At 40.8% G+C, this 14,758-nt stretch overlaps 1 protein-coding gene across 1 annotated transcript; it reads right to left on the reverse strand.

Moving 5' to 3' along the window:
* Positions 1 to 6,404: 6,404 nt before the first annotated feature.
* Positions 6,405 to 14,599, reverse strand: LOC307258233 (uncharacterized protein). Its single transcript, XM_080037691.1, has 4 exons — positions 14,219 to 14,599; positions 13,335 to 13,451; positions 12,986 to 13,113; positions 6,405 to 8,697 (listed from the first exon to the last, which is right to left on the reverse strand). The coding sequence occupies exons 1-4, from the start codon at positions 14,559 to 14,561 to the stop codon at positions 8,203 to 8,205; spliced, it is 1,083 nt and encodes a 360-aa protein (XP_079893817.1). The 5' UTR covers positions 14,562 to 14,599; the 3' UTR covers positions 6,405 to 8,202.
* Positions 14,600 to 14,758: the final 159 nt, after the last annotated feature.

Below are 14,758 nucleotides of genomic sequence, written 5' to 3' on the forward strand. Positions count from 1 at the left end.
GTGGCTTACTTCCGGGACATGGGACCTCTCGGCTCGAAAAATTACAACGGTAGTCAATGGAAAGAAATGTATTATTTTCTGGTCCCAGTCATGAAATGCCTTCGATTACACATATGTTTTGTATGGATTTAGATGGTATTTTTTCGTGCAAAGAATGGAACAATTTATCGAGTAGAAGCTGGATACGGTCAGGTTTTGTGCAGAGCGCTTTTGTGGACTACAGCTCTTCGCTGCTCTTGACACTTATGATATACGTCACCACCACTCGCACCCTCTTAGCTCAAAAACATGGCTGTGTCTTTAATGCACTTTACCGCCTTCTTTCAATGACAAGACAAAAGTCTTCAGCGTGGCGAAAACCACTACACAAGTGGACATGTGGAGAGTTTCAATTTCTTGAGTGGGGAGATTGTTGGCGTTGTCCACGCCAGCCATTAGCATTAGCATTAGCACTGTCAGTCGAGAAGTGGAGGGAATGTGTTGAGGTGACGTCACAGAGGCGACAAGACTTGTAGTTGTTCTCGTAAAAAAATTTCAAAAGCCGTTAGACGAATAATCATACACAGGGCCGACGGACTGCGGGGGAAAGTGCGACAGTCGTGGGGGGGCCCAAGGCAGAGGGGGGCCCATTTTTTTTTATTTTTTTTTTTAACAAGCTAAATGTGGGGACCCGATCTTCGAAAGCCCTGAACAATGCCATTCCAAAAAAATAAATAATTGACTGGCTCATGATAGGCCCCTGAGCCTTGCAAGGAGATCAGGGGCCTGCGCATGACTAAGGCATGTGTGCGGGAGAGTAAGCAGGAGCAAGCCGACATTGAATTGAACTTGTGGCGAAAATAAACGCAGCGTTGTTTCTATGGGGATATTTAGCTGTACAGAAATAAGTGCTGGCAAAGCTAGAACAGTTTAAGACTCCACATCACTGTGGCAACACAACCTATCTATCAGCTCAGACAGCGCAGAGAAAAGTCTGATGAATGCATGAGAGTGATCATGCACAACTGTAAGGTCAGTGTCTGTTGTATTTTCGTATTCAAATAAACAGTTGTTTATTTCTATAGTGCGCATTGGCATCTTTGAGCAAAATACCCCCAAAGATTTTGCCTCCTGTGACACTGCCCAGTGACCACCTTGACTAAGACATTTTCTGGGGGAAACACTGGTAAAAGTAATGATTTGGTCATTCATCAAATGAAATATTGTGGAGTTTTCTGGCTCAGAGAGCCATGTGTAATGTAAGGCCACCTTTCAGGGGGCCCATCAGGACTTTTTGTATAGGGGCCCAGAATTTGGTGCTACGGCCCTGATCATACAACATACCGTCAAACTCTTCACATGAAAAATTATCATTTAGACCCATACAAAACATATATGTAATCCAAGGCATTTAATGACTGGAACCAGAAAATAGTAGATTACTTTCCATAGACTCCCATTATTTTTTTTCAGCCGAGAGGTCCCATGCCCCGTAATTCCGCCACTTCCGCTTAACAGCTCTATTGTGTGTATTTTGCACAGTGTTATTTTGATGTGTGTTCTCCCGCACACACTGCAGCTTAAAGGGGAATTTGAGTAAATGTTAAAGGTTTATGGCTACAGTTTTACAAGTTATGAAGAATTTATGATGTTTATATGCATACTGTTTAAAGATAAGAGTGTAACTGTTACATCCAGAGTCACAACTGGGTTTACCTTGTATTGAAAACATTTCGCTTTCTCTGAGTGATACTTTGTGTATGTTTAAGTGTGTGTGAATCTAGAATAATAATAAACTAGATGTAATGCACTTATACAGTTGAAGACTGAACAAAAGAGAGAATCAGTAGAAATGTATTGTATTTTATTTGTGAATTTGAATATAGATGCAACTTGGATGACAAACTAACCAGCCGTGTCTTCATTGCTTCTCACCTTTTCTGTGGTGAGAATATTTATTGTCACGTGGCACCCTAATCCTGGGACCCGTAACAATGACATTTATCAAATGTTTAATATTTTGAAATCCATGTGATTTATTCAATTGTTGTGACTTCTAACTTGTATAATGTGGTGAATTATTTTAAAGATTCATTCTTTTGGCTTTTTTTTAACGCTTTTTTTAGACAGTGTGGAGAGACAGAGGTGAAATGGGTCAGAGAGGGGAATGACATGCAGAGAACGACCCAGGCTGGATTCTAACCCGGGTCTGCTTTGAAGAGGACTGAGACTCTATGGGGGGGGGGGAGACTCTAACCACTACAACACAAGCGCCCCCATAATATGGTCAATTATTTAGTTGTTCAGTTTTGAGAATTTGAGAAAATTTAAATAAACTTTCCAAAGTTACTGTTTTGTGTTGTGATGATTCAGTAATGTGAAACTACAGTGGCCTATTAGGGCCACTATAGACGGGTGTATTTTTTGGAGAAAAAACTTGAAATAGCCTATTTAAATATGAGGTAATTCATAGCAGGGATACTGCACTCCTTTTAAAATGAACGCATGTGTTCCTCACCTGTTTTTACTAAGCCAGCTGTTGTTCCTAGGTGAGAGTACCCATAACAAAGGCATTACGAAAAACTATATAAAAATACTATTCTTTGCACTGATGGTCTTGTTTGAAAAATGAGACTGTTTCAGAAATATTTTAAAGTTCCTCGCTACTTTAATGACTAAGCAGTGGGTTTTAATTTTGACATGACTTTACAAACACAACAGGATTTTTATTTAATTTTATGTATTGTCACTTGATGCTGTTAATAAACGCTGTGAAATAATAATAAAAATCATAATAATTCCGGTGAATTAAGTAATTTATTATCATCCTAACAAAGGGTTAAACAAATATCATATATATATATATATATATATCAATATCATCTTTTTCAATAACATTTTCAACATCAGGCAAAAAATATTCAATCCCTTCACTGATACAGTGCAGTGCAGTTATTAGTAGAGCTAAGAGAGTGGGATGAGTTGTGCCACTTTTGACTTTAAAGTGAGGCCTTGACAGTAATCTTGTCTACAACTAAAATATGTACGTATATTTCAGGATGTGGTGCATCGCTGACAACAATAACTTTGGATCTGAAATAAACCCTTTAAGAAATATAGCTTTCGGAAAAAAAGATGTCTTGAGGCACAACTTGCCCCCGGTGTGGTGTAAGTTGTGCCTTTGGAGAGAATACATTGGGGTATATTGTGCCATTGATATATATCTCATAAACTGTAATGCAAGACAAATCAATTAGAACATTATTCATTTAAGGTTTATTTTAAGTAACTATTTAACAAAGATTGAAGGTCAATTTTCTTAAACAAGGCCTAGCAGATCTGATGGTACCATAATAATCATCATTCTGGCCATCTGAACTCTCATCAGTGGTATCGTTAAGTGGAATGGAGATGTTATTTTACTTCATTTTTCTTAACTTTCCCATTTTTGTTGTAAATGTACAGTGTATTTCAGTGTGAAGTTATTGTCCAAGTCTGTGTCTTGGCACTGAAGACCATGAGCACACTCTGCTGGTCAAATCTGAGAATGTAGTTTAAAGGTGCACTGTGTCACTGTTAGGCCTTTCACACCAAAATGAACCAAGAGTCAGTTCCAGGCTGGTGTTGGGGTCAGTTCAAAACTGGTTACAGCCTTATCCCAGTTATGAACCGGTTGGTTTCACATCGACCGGAGACAGCCATGGAGCCGGCAAGAGAGCAACGTCATGACGTCACTGTAAACGTGTGTGTACGTCACCCGACGCCGCTGCTCTTGTGGCTAACGCTAAAGCTACCGCTAGCTTTAAGCACAACAACAGCGGCGAATACGTCTTATTTTTACACGTGTTGGCTCTCGCTTTGCTTTCTTAAGCAAATAGGACCCATACAGCGTATTCTCGCCGGTCAATTTGATCGCTACGTTCGGTAATTATGTTATGTTTACGTCTCGTAGTAGCGGTGTTTTTAAACATGGCGGGCATGAGGTTTGAGTTGCTCTGGTTGGTCAGGATAATCCCTCCCCCAGCCGCTGGCGCAAGCAGTTCTTATCAAACCCTGCTCAATCCTGGGGTATGAGTTCCCCCGGTTTTTACGGCCCGGAGCAGGCTCTCTGGCGGTGTGAAACCAAAACACTGGCTCTAACTCCGAACAAGCCCAGAACTAGCGCCGATTTTGCGGCGGTGTGAAAGGCCTATGTGTGACCCAATCTAGATCCACCCCCTACACCCTATCCCTATCCACTATCCCTCCGTTTGCACGTTCGCGGGGAGGGCCCGCCATATTGAGTGCCGTCCCAAACCACCAAGCCTCGAGTGTAAGTGGGTTATAAAGCCCTCGATCACCGAAGCTGCATTCCAATAGTAGGCCCAATCCCAAATGACTCCCTAGGCACTCCCACTCCGTGAGCGAGTGTCACTCGCTGTGGAGTCACCCTCGCGGCCGTGGAGTGCCACTCGATCATTAAGGGCGAGGGATGAACTACACACAGTTGCAACAGGGTTCAAAATGTCAGCAGCCAATATCATTTGCACCAGTGCATTTAATTCGCAGGATTTCCCCTCAGTGTTTTGACACCATAATGTAGCCTGAGAAAGGCATTACTTGGTGATGCAGAGATGAAAAGGCCTACAGACACAATTTGAATAATTGCTGTATCATTTGTTGTTTTCAGATTACTAATTCTAGACATTGTGATCTATTGTACACCTGCATGTTTAAAGCTCTGCTTAACTGGTGTTCAAATGTGACCATTATGGAGCACAATAATTGTGTATTTTGTTTGCTTTACTATGGCCCAATCTAGATCCACCCCCTACACCCTATCCCTATCCACTATCCCTCCGTTTGCGCGTTCGCGAGGAGGGCCCGCCATATTGAGTGTCGTCCCAAACCACAGAGCCTCGAGTGTGAGTGAGTTATAAAGCCCTCGATCACCGTCGATAGTGGCTTAGCCCTACGTTTGACACAGGTGTCCGCCAATCAATTAAGTCCGGAATAGAGGAGCCAACTTACAAATGAGAGTTCCATGGAGTTTGTTTCCCGAATTATAAATGAAACGTTCTCTTACCTCAAACAGACATTTGATTGTTTATTTTTATGCATAGCCCTAAATGACGGAACCAGAGGGTAGCCTACAATTTTGGAATTAACATGTTGTTTTACACTTGTTGATTTGATTATGCCACTTGTCTACCGTTAGTGTATTTTCAAGGCGTGGATAAAAGATAAAACGAAGCAGATGAAGAAAATGCCCAGAAGTTAATAAGGGACAGTGATTATTATTTCCTTAAATTGTTAGTAAGATTTGTGTTACTGTTAAAGCCAATGAGGGGTAGTAATAGCGGCGGTGACGTCAGTCAGCTGGAGCGTAAGACTTTTCTTATTTATGACCACCCTTGCAGTGCATTATAATTTATGCACGCTAATTAACTGCCGCGATTCGCGGGTCGAAATGGCAGATTAACGTATCATGACAAGTGGAATACATGCTTTAGCAGACTATTGTTCTTTTCCCTGGTTTTGTATGCTGCTGTGCATGTAAACTAAAAGGATAATTAAACAGCGGATCACCCACCCGTTTTCTCCACTACAGACTGAGCTGGTAAAATTAAGAATATGCAGTTACAAAATGTTTAACAAAAAATAAATTATGCAGCCAAAAAATCATGGGAGTGAGTTTGTTTTTATTCAATACTACATTTGCTCTCACATGCGTAGCTTATGAATGTAAAGATCGTTTCAGGTCAAATAGGCCTATAAAAGTGGTGGAATTGTATCTTAGGGTGAGAAATAAAGACTTAACAGTTAACTAGTGTCTCCAGGTTTCTTCCTGTTTCCGTCTGACAGAGGCGAGGGCTTGCCAAAGCCGCGCCGTTGTTATACCCTCCCCTTAATGATCGAGTGGCACTCCACAGCCGCGAGGGTGACTCCACAGCGAGTCACACTCGCTCACGGAGTGGGAGTGCATAGGGAGTCATTTGGGAAAGGGCCTATCAGTGTGGACAGATGATGACATCAGGGAACTGCAGGGTTGTGGACCCAGGTGCTGCAGTGCTGACAGGCCTGGAAAACAGTGACACAGACACTTCATCTGACTCTGATTCAGATTCAGCATTCAGACTTACCTGAGCCCTTAACGGCTTTATTTGATGCAACACTTGGGGAACTCAAGAATTATGAATTATGGTTTGAATTATGGTCTCTCATAATTGAGGGTTCAACCCAATCTGCAAAGATATAAATCTGTAATGCACATTTTCCCCTGAACAAACAGGTGAGAGTTGCATCCTTACAGAAAATTATAATATTGCAGGAATTGATTTCTTTATTGCAATTATAGAATATTTACAGATATATACTTACAGTTTTACTGTACATTATATATTTACAATAGGACCCAAAGGCTGCCCCCAACAGAAGGAAGAGGAAGGACATTTTCAGATAAGCATTCGCAGGGAAAAGCTACTGATGACATGTTTGTTGTCAACAATAAAATACAACTAAAATATTACTGTAAAGATAGAGTGCTGGCTGATAATGACATATTTGGAATCGTTATAAATCAAATTTAAAATATAAATAAAAATATAGGGGAGAACGGGGGAATCTGAGGCATCGGCCACCCCCTGTATCTAGGCAATGGAAAACATTTGTGGTCATGTGAGATATATGTTTTCAAGCCCCTCTCATTTCCCCATGGCCTTGAAAGAGAGGACCTCATTTGTGCTGTGGTAAGCATGGTTTTTTCACCAAAATAGGTATTTTGCATGTAAAAGTACCTTTTCTTGCTGTCAACTTAATCAACTGTTGTGCCAAAGCAAATGTATTCACGTAGAAAAACTTCTATCATACGTGTTGATGAACTACCAACATATGAAACCATGTGATGCTGATAACTGAAGATTAGCCTGAAATGCGAAGAGAGGTAGTTTTTTCTCAAATTATGGTGGTGGGGGAAAGTGAGCCAAATGCTGTAGGGGAAAGTGAGCCACTGTCTCACTTTCCCCCACCATGAGGCACAAGTTAAGTTTAGTCTTAAACATATTTTAATGTAATATTAGATGACATATGTTTTATTTTAATGTCATACACAAGCCATCATGCCAAGGAAATACACCAGGAAGACGACCTGGGGCAACCACACGGAAAGAGCACCTTCTCATCTTTCCCTGTAACTTCAGGGCTGGAATGTAGAGTAGGCCTAGTTGTAGAGTATGACAGGCTGATGTTATAATCCAGTTGGGTCTCCTCCTGTGTTCTGAGTCCCAGGCTGTTCTCGCTGGTTCTGATTTTCCTATGCTTTGACCCCCAGACACTAGCTGGCTCTAAGGGTCCTGTGTTCTGACCCCCAGACTGTGTTCTAATCTAACTGGTTCTATCTTTCATTTGAATCTTATTAAAACCTTTTGAATTATAATATGTTGTATTTGATTTTGTTCAGAGTTACTTTCAAGTGTTTAGAAAATTTGCTTTGACCAAACCCCATCATTCTTTTACTAGTCCGACATTAGTTCTGGAATGTGTGGCTAGCTTTCAGGATTCTTACTGTTACAATATGTGTTGTTATGGTAGTTTCAGAGTGGAAAAAGTAAGTGGATCAGACAACTTTTTTTAAAACAATCATATTTTCACTGCGCTTTGTCTTGAAAAAATCCTGCTAATGCCCATTTCTAGGAAACATCCTGAATTTATGGGAAATGTGTAAATTTGAGTGATAAATCATTTTAGCTCGCTTAGAGGGGAGCAAATGTAAAAAGTGGCTCAGATTACCCCGTTCTCCCCTACATCTATTGTAGAAAACTGCTGATTTTCATTCCTTCTTGTTTACCTAAAAAACTGGTATGTTATAAAATAAAAATGTTCATAAGAAAGAATATAACTTTTCTTTAAAGTAAATATTGATTTGTGTGAAGTCACTCATCATTCACACTGTAAAGATAAAAAGTTTTTTCATTTCTGTATTGTTGTTTGATGCTAGTGTTTATACTCCCAGTGTGTTCTAAGTGTGTGTTATCTCAATGAGGATTGTTCATAATGTTTGCTGCACTGCGCCTGTTTGGCAGGTGATGTGAACTGTTCAGCTCAGCTGACTGTTGGTAATGCAGACTGTCGTTAGAGTTTTGCACTTGTAGCTCCTGTTGTGCCCACTGTGGGTTAGCGATCGGAAAAAAAACTGTAACATCTCAAGGTGATCTCAAGAATGCTGAAGCGCGTGTGTGGGCTCAGTCAGTCAGTCTCTCGCTTGATCTGTGGTACCTGGATATTAAGCTCAGTGGTCCCTTGCAGTGCTGCCCCCTCCTGGACAGGCTGAGAACATGCCTGACTCCTGCTCATTCTCACTGGCTGCAGCTTCTCACACACCTCCATCCTCTTCCCCCTCTCCTCCTCCTCCACCGCTCTGAACACCAGGTCGGTGATGTCGCGGCGCAGTCTCATGAGAACAATGGGATCTTTAATGCGACGCATATCTGCCAACATAACCTCTGCAAACTGCTCTAGTACGCCGTGTCTGGATGCGTTGGGAGGAGCCGCTGCTCGGTCAGTAGAATTCTCTTGATGTTGTGGACGGCTTAAAGACATGACTTCTGTAACTCGAGGCTGGTTGGGACAGTAGATGGGATCAGCGTTCTCCGGTGAGCTCCCCATGTCCTGGTCAAGGCTCACATCAGTCTCATACTCTTCTTCCTCATTATCCTCGTCCAAATCGTCAAACTCTCCCTCCTGCAGAAAGACAGGGTAATCCCCCCAGGAATTTCCAAGTTAAATTTGTGACTTTTTAATACCACTTAAAATGTACCAACGTTGCTAAGGCCACACTGGCAAAAGTAGGAAGGATACAGTCCCCTCCATAAGTATCGGAACAGTGAGGCCAATTCCCTTATTTTTGCTGTAGACTGGAAACATTTGGGTTTGACACCAAAAGATGAATATGAGACAATAGCTCAACATTTCAGCTTTCATTTCCAGGTATTCACATCTGGATCCGATACACAACTGAGAAGATATCATTATTTGTAAAGGAACACCACATTTTTAGGCGAGCAGAAGTATTGGAACAGATAGAAATTAAAGTGAATAAAACTTACTATTTTGTCGCAAATCCTTTGCTTGCAATAACCGCATCAAGCCTGTGACCCATTGACATCACCAAACTTTTGCATTCTTTTTTTCAGGCCCCTCATTTTGGATCATTTCCACCAACCGGCCCCCATTCAAAACTAATTGAATAGCCCTGCTATAGAGCATGCATTTTACCTGCTAAAGAGGAGACTTAAGAGAGTAACCCCTAACACAAACAGCAACTGAATGAGGCTGCGGTGAAAGCCTGGAAAAGCATCACAAAAGAAGAATGTAAACGTTTTGTGATGTCAATGGGTCACAGGCTTGATGCAAGCAAAGTATTTGCGACAAAATATTATGGTTTATTTACTATAATTTATTTAAAGTCTATCTGTTCCAATACTTTTGCTTGCCTAAAAATGTGGTGTTCCTTTTCAAAAAATGATATCTTCTCAGTTGTGTATCAGATCCAGATGTGAATACCTGGAAATAAAAGCTTAAATGTTGAGCTATTGTCTCATATTCATATTTTGGTGTCAAACCCAAATGTTTCCAGTCTACAGCAAAAATAAAGGAATTGGCCTCACTGTTCTGATACTTATGGAGGGGACTGTATAATGTAAAATCTGTACGCACTTTACAATTAGAAAAACAAACTATAAAAAACTTTATTAACTCACATGCATATAACAATAGCTTTGTAAACTGTGTGAATACTCCTAATAACAAAATCAAAAAGTCCTCATTTGTCCCAAAATGACCCCTCTACATGGCATTACCTAGAAAACTTGTTTCTGACGTTGAGTATTTCTTTTATCCGACGAAAAAGGCAATAAAAAGACCTTTGTAAGGAAATTCAATACTTTTAAGGCCTTTTTTGAGAATATTAAATGCAATTGCTTGTCCAATGCTTTTAAGAACCTGAGGGTACCCTGATAAACTGTATACAGTTGAGTACACACACAGTGGTTTTAGATATTGTAACAACTTATTACAGTTTGGGTCACTAATAGTTATATTACATAATAGAGGGAGTTACACTTTGACCAATCAGAGCGAGGCTCCGATTCTTTTTTTTTTTTAAGAATTTTTTTGGTGCATTTTTATGCTTTTATTTATAGTGTAGAAACAGAGTTGAAATGGGGCAGAGAGGGGAGTGACATGCAGAGAACGACCGCGGGCTGCAATCGAACCCGGGTCCGCTGCTGGCCGAGGCCCATAGGGGGGACGCCCTACCAACTGAGCTAAGGGCGGCCCCAGAGGCTCCGATTTAAAAAATAAAAATAATCTGATTCTCTGTTCTTATTGGCTGTTGGGACTGTCCATTCACTTTGGCACCGACGTTGTTGGTGTAGAGCAGGGGTGTCCAAACTACGGCCGACCCACAGCCCGCTTTTTATTGGCCCGCGGCCGATTTTAACGATATAATGTAATATGGCCCTTTAATTTTTTTTTACTATTATTATTTTTTTTAGTTAACCCACTAGTGCAGGGGTGTCAAAACTGCTTGATTGGCCCGCAGCACATTTAAAAAAATATGATGTAATATGGCCCTTTTAGTTTTTAAATAATTTAAATGCATTCATTATATTACAAAGAAATATGTCCCATAAAAGAAAATAAGCACCAAGCCCATCCCAGAGGATGGTCATCAGATTAAGCCTCTTAATTTTCCTCTCAAAGGCCCTCATTTATCAACCGTGCGTAGACCAGAAAAGTGGGTGTACGCACATTTCCACGCAAACCTCGGCATTAATCAATATGGACGTGAGCGTAGGATACGCTCCAATCCCACGGCAGCTCTCAGCTCGTGTACGCAAGTTTGTAAACAGCATGGACTCGCAGTGCAGGCTGTGCCGGGTAGCCGATGACTTTGTTGGACAATTATTAGAAGATAATACAAATGCAGTGTTTGCTCAGACCGAAATGAAGATATTAATCACTTAAAAATGCGCAGCTTATGGTGTGCAACTGAGTAGGAGAGCTGATTCAATAGTCACTTTGGTCACACTGATTCAATGGCCACTTTGGAGCGCTGCATGGGACTGTGTGAGGGCAGTTGTCTCCGTCTTGGAGCAGCTGGGGGGACACTGAGGCACGGGGGCTGCATTCATTCAAAATGTTAGCCCAAGTATTAAATATGTAGTGGGCCTACACTGCTCTTTATGATAAAAAATACACGGCACAACATTCAGCATAACATTTTATTTATTTGACACACTTTTTAGATGTTAGTTCCTCTTTTAATGTGTCATTGATCGCTTAAGCGAGCGATTTATTTCCACCGTTTTTCCGATCTGCTGGTGGAGCAGGACAGTGGGCGCTCTCACAGCTGATCGGCTTGTGCAGCTGACGGCCGGGCTGACCACTCGTGCCAAGCGCATACAGTAAAATGCAGAATGTGTTATTTTTAGTTTTTAAACCCCTTTTGAGTAGTGCTATCTAAAAGGGCCAATACATTATAATCATTCAAATCTCTGCAGACGTATATTTCTTTTATGGGGACCATTATCGGACAGTTGGTGCGTCTTTTTCTCCTCTACCACTTATATTATGCCCGCACCTCCAGTTGATTGCATTTCAGAGCAGCAACACGCTTTTATTAGTGGCGATTTTTGAGTCAGACCACTTTTTCTTCATCTATGTAAAGAAATGGCGACATATAATTGTATATGCTGTTTTATAGCATTTGAGCAATAGTAGCCTACTGATGTAACCCTAAAATGCAAAATCCTCAGCTGGAGATCGTTTGTTGTCAACACCAACGCTGTTGACCGCAGCAGTTATTTCCTTCCTAACTGTTGCCTTCTGTCGTTCTTTGATGCCGCTTGTAATGCTCCGAATCGAAATGAAACTCTTTTTTTTCTACTTTCGCTGTTATTCTGTCAATTTCTACTTCAGAGAAGTTCCTCTTCTGTGCCGTAATGCACGTATCCATGTCGTAAAACCTCTGGGCGAGGCCTCTAAACTGAGAAAATATAGGGGCGTGATACGATTGTTTTCAGCCGCCGCATTTATCAATAATGGCCTGGCGTATGCCGAGATTGGCGAGATACGACTGTTTGATAAATCCCACGTGATACCTGGCGTAGGGAGGTATTTGTGCCAGAATCTGCACCAGTTTTCACGCAAGTTTGATAAATGAGGGCCAATGTGCACCAGATTCATGCATTTCACTTTAAAAAGTTAAAAAAATCTCCCGGGGGGGCATACCCCCGGACCCCCCTATAAGGGTCGGGTACTCGGCTAGCTACTATTTTTACCCAGCTAGACATTGGAGGCAATAGCAGAAAATACTGGGTGTCTGAAGGCATTGAACAATAGTCAATGATTTGATCAGCGCTGATATTGGAGGCTTCGGCCGGCTTTGAGGGGAAGTGTGTCTGTTTAATTTGCAAGGAAAGTGTTGCCATGAAGAAGGATTACAATTTACGAAGACACTATGAAACTAAAACATCAGAGCAGCTACATGTCCTGATAAATGTGTTATGTTTGCCAAGTGGCCCGGCCCTTCGTAGATTTTTCTGTATGTGGCCCTCAGTGAAAAAAGTTTGGACGCCCCTGGTGTAGAGCGTGTCAGGGAGGGATCATAAGGGAGGGACCAAAGAGAACAAGTGGAGCGGTTGAGGTATTTGGATTCAAATCTCTATCCCAACTGCTATTTTCTCCCCAAATTCTACACCCCAGCTTTAACAGCACTCTTTAAGTAGTTTTTTTTAACTGTAATTCAAGGCTCATGGTGTTTATACACAAATAAATAATTGTTATATATAAATTATTGACTCACTAATGTAATAAAATTATAACACTATTAGGAGAAAAAACATATGGTGTAGTAAGTGACCCAAAATGTATAGGCAAGGTATAAGTTATGAGCTCAACATTTTTTTGTTACCTTATCGACCAGTTTTTATATTATACTATGTGTTTTATAACGTGTATTTATTACCTGAATGAACTGAACACTGGAAGGCCTAAAGGAGCCAGGTTTCTCCCTGAGCCTCTTCTTCTGCTGGGCCTTACTTCTGACTCCAGATTGAGTCCCCATGGATCTGGATCTCCTCTCGACGTCAGATACTGTAGGAATTATATGCAAAAAAGTGAATGAACTGCAGGGATTTCGTTATAAAAAGATGAGGTAAAGATAAACTATGAGAATCAGGTGCAATATGCCAAACTCTTGAAATGTAAAGCCCCAGTAAACCCAAATCCACAAATTCCTTCTAACTATGTCATTTGGTGGAGTTTGTTTCATGACAGTAAGCCATAAGCCTCTGAAAAAGAATGGGTTCACACACCTCTTGTGACTGGTGAAATAACGGGTGTGAATGTTTCATCTGGTGAGTCCTGATCTTCAAGGGGCTCCTGTGCTGTCCTGGGTGCGTCATCCAGGTCCCTCGCCCCCTGCACACTTTCTAAAGAAGGCACAAAAAACAACAACATTCCAAGCAAGGTTTTTTTCCCCGCAGCTGTAGGGTTCATTTTTGGGATTAACTACACACATATCTTCAATTTAATATTGTCACATTGATCACTATCAAATTGTGTATGGATACGGCAAATGTGTGTTCTCCCATTCATGCAGAAGCTTGCTAACACATGTTTATTGTCGTTTTGTGTTTGCTCCCAAATATATACACAGTCAATTGCACCATCATAAATTAGGATACAAATAAATAAATTTAAAAATACATATATATATATATATACATAATATATATATATATATATATTATTTTTTTTTTCCTTTAAATTCTATTTAGGCCCATTTATTTTTTACTTAATTAATGTTTAAGTCTTAGCTCATTTGTATCCTAATGTATGATGGTGTGAGTGACTGCATGTGTATATTTTTTATATTGGCATGCCATATATAAACCCAATACTGTAAGTGAATCTAATGAACTTTCATGATAGCTATATGATCTTATTGAAGACTTTCCGCTTGCCCTCTGCATTGTCAGTCAGACAGTTCCTTTATCCACATTCTCAGTGTTGTATTCTAAGCACACCCACTCTGGTATGGGACTGATATAAAACATTTCTAACAAAAAAAATCAATCAAATAAAATAAACATTTTAAAGCCTATACTTCATTACAGGAATATGCTAAGCAATGGAATAGCCTTTCTCAAACGTTTAGGACACATGCACATTGCTACAGAAGTACTGCATCCCATACCCACGCCATTCTCTACAGCTTGGGACAACGGTCTGCGACCAAGCAGCTCCTCCAATATGTTGGAGTATGGACCAGGACAAATGACTGTATTGTCGACACTTGTTTGAGGATTCCTCCTCGCAGAGTAGTAGGTCTTTTTAGTGTGCTTCCATTTAATACGGATTTGCTCGGGCGTCCTTTTAAATCCAGCATTGTCCAGCCGTTTCGCTGCTTTTTTGAACAGGTTGCCATTTCGTGTTTTCCTCCCATCCATGTAATTTAAAATATTTAACTCCCTCAGTTGATACAGCATAAATAGTGTCTCGTCCTCAGCCCAAAAATGCGCAGTTTTGGATTTGCTCATGATGAACCGTATTCTACCTTGTCTTTCTTTTTCTGTTGCTGTTGTTTTTCTTCTGACTTTCGGGTCTTTGTTTACAGGGTAGACTGTGGAGCATGCGCAGAATGATAGGCCAGTTACAGTCCGACCGACTGTAGTAGATCGGCTCGCTCGACTTTGAGTTTGATTTAGTAGGCTACGATTTAAGTCGGACTAACATG

The sequence above is a fragment of the Ammodytes marinus genome (assembly GCF_949987685.1).
Source record: "Ammodytes marinus genome assembly, chromosome: 12".
Classification (NCBI taxonomy): Eukaryota; Metazoa; Chordata; class Actinopteri; order Uranoscopiformes; family Ammodytidae; genus Ammodytes; species Ammodytes marinus.

Bases quoted from the DNA above. Each gene is read 5' to 3' on its own strand.
- LOC307258233 (XM_080037691.1), bottom strand. From the start codon at position 14,561: ATGAGCAAATCCAAAACTGCGCATTTTTGGGCTGAGGACGAGACACTA. The intron at 13,452-14,218 runs GTATGGGATGCA...TGCCTTCTTTAG, and splicing joins AGCTGTAGAGAATGGCGTGG to AAAGTGTGCAGGGGGCGAGG. The intron at 13,114-13,334 runs GTGTGTGAACCC...TAATTCCTACAG, and splicing joins TATTTCACCAGTCACAAGAG to TATCTGACGTCGAGAGGAGA.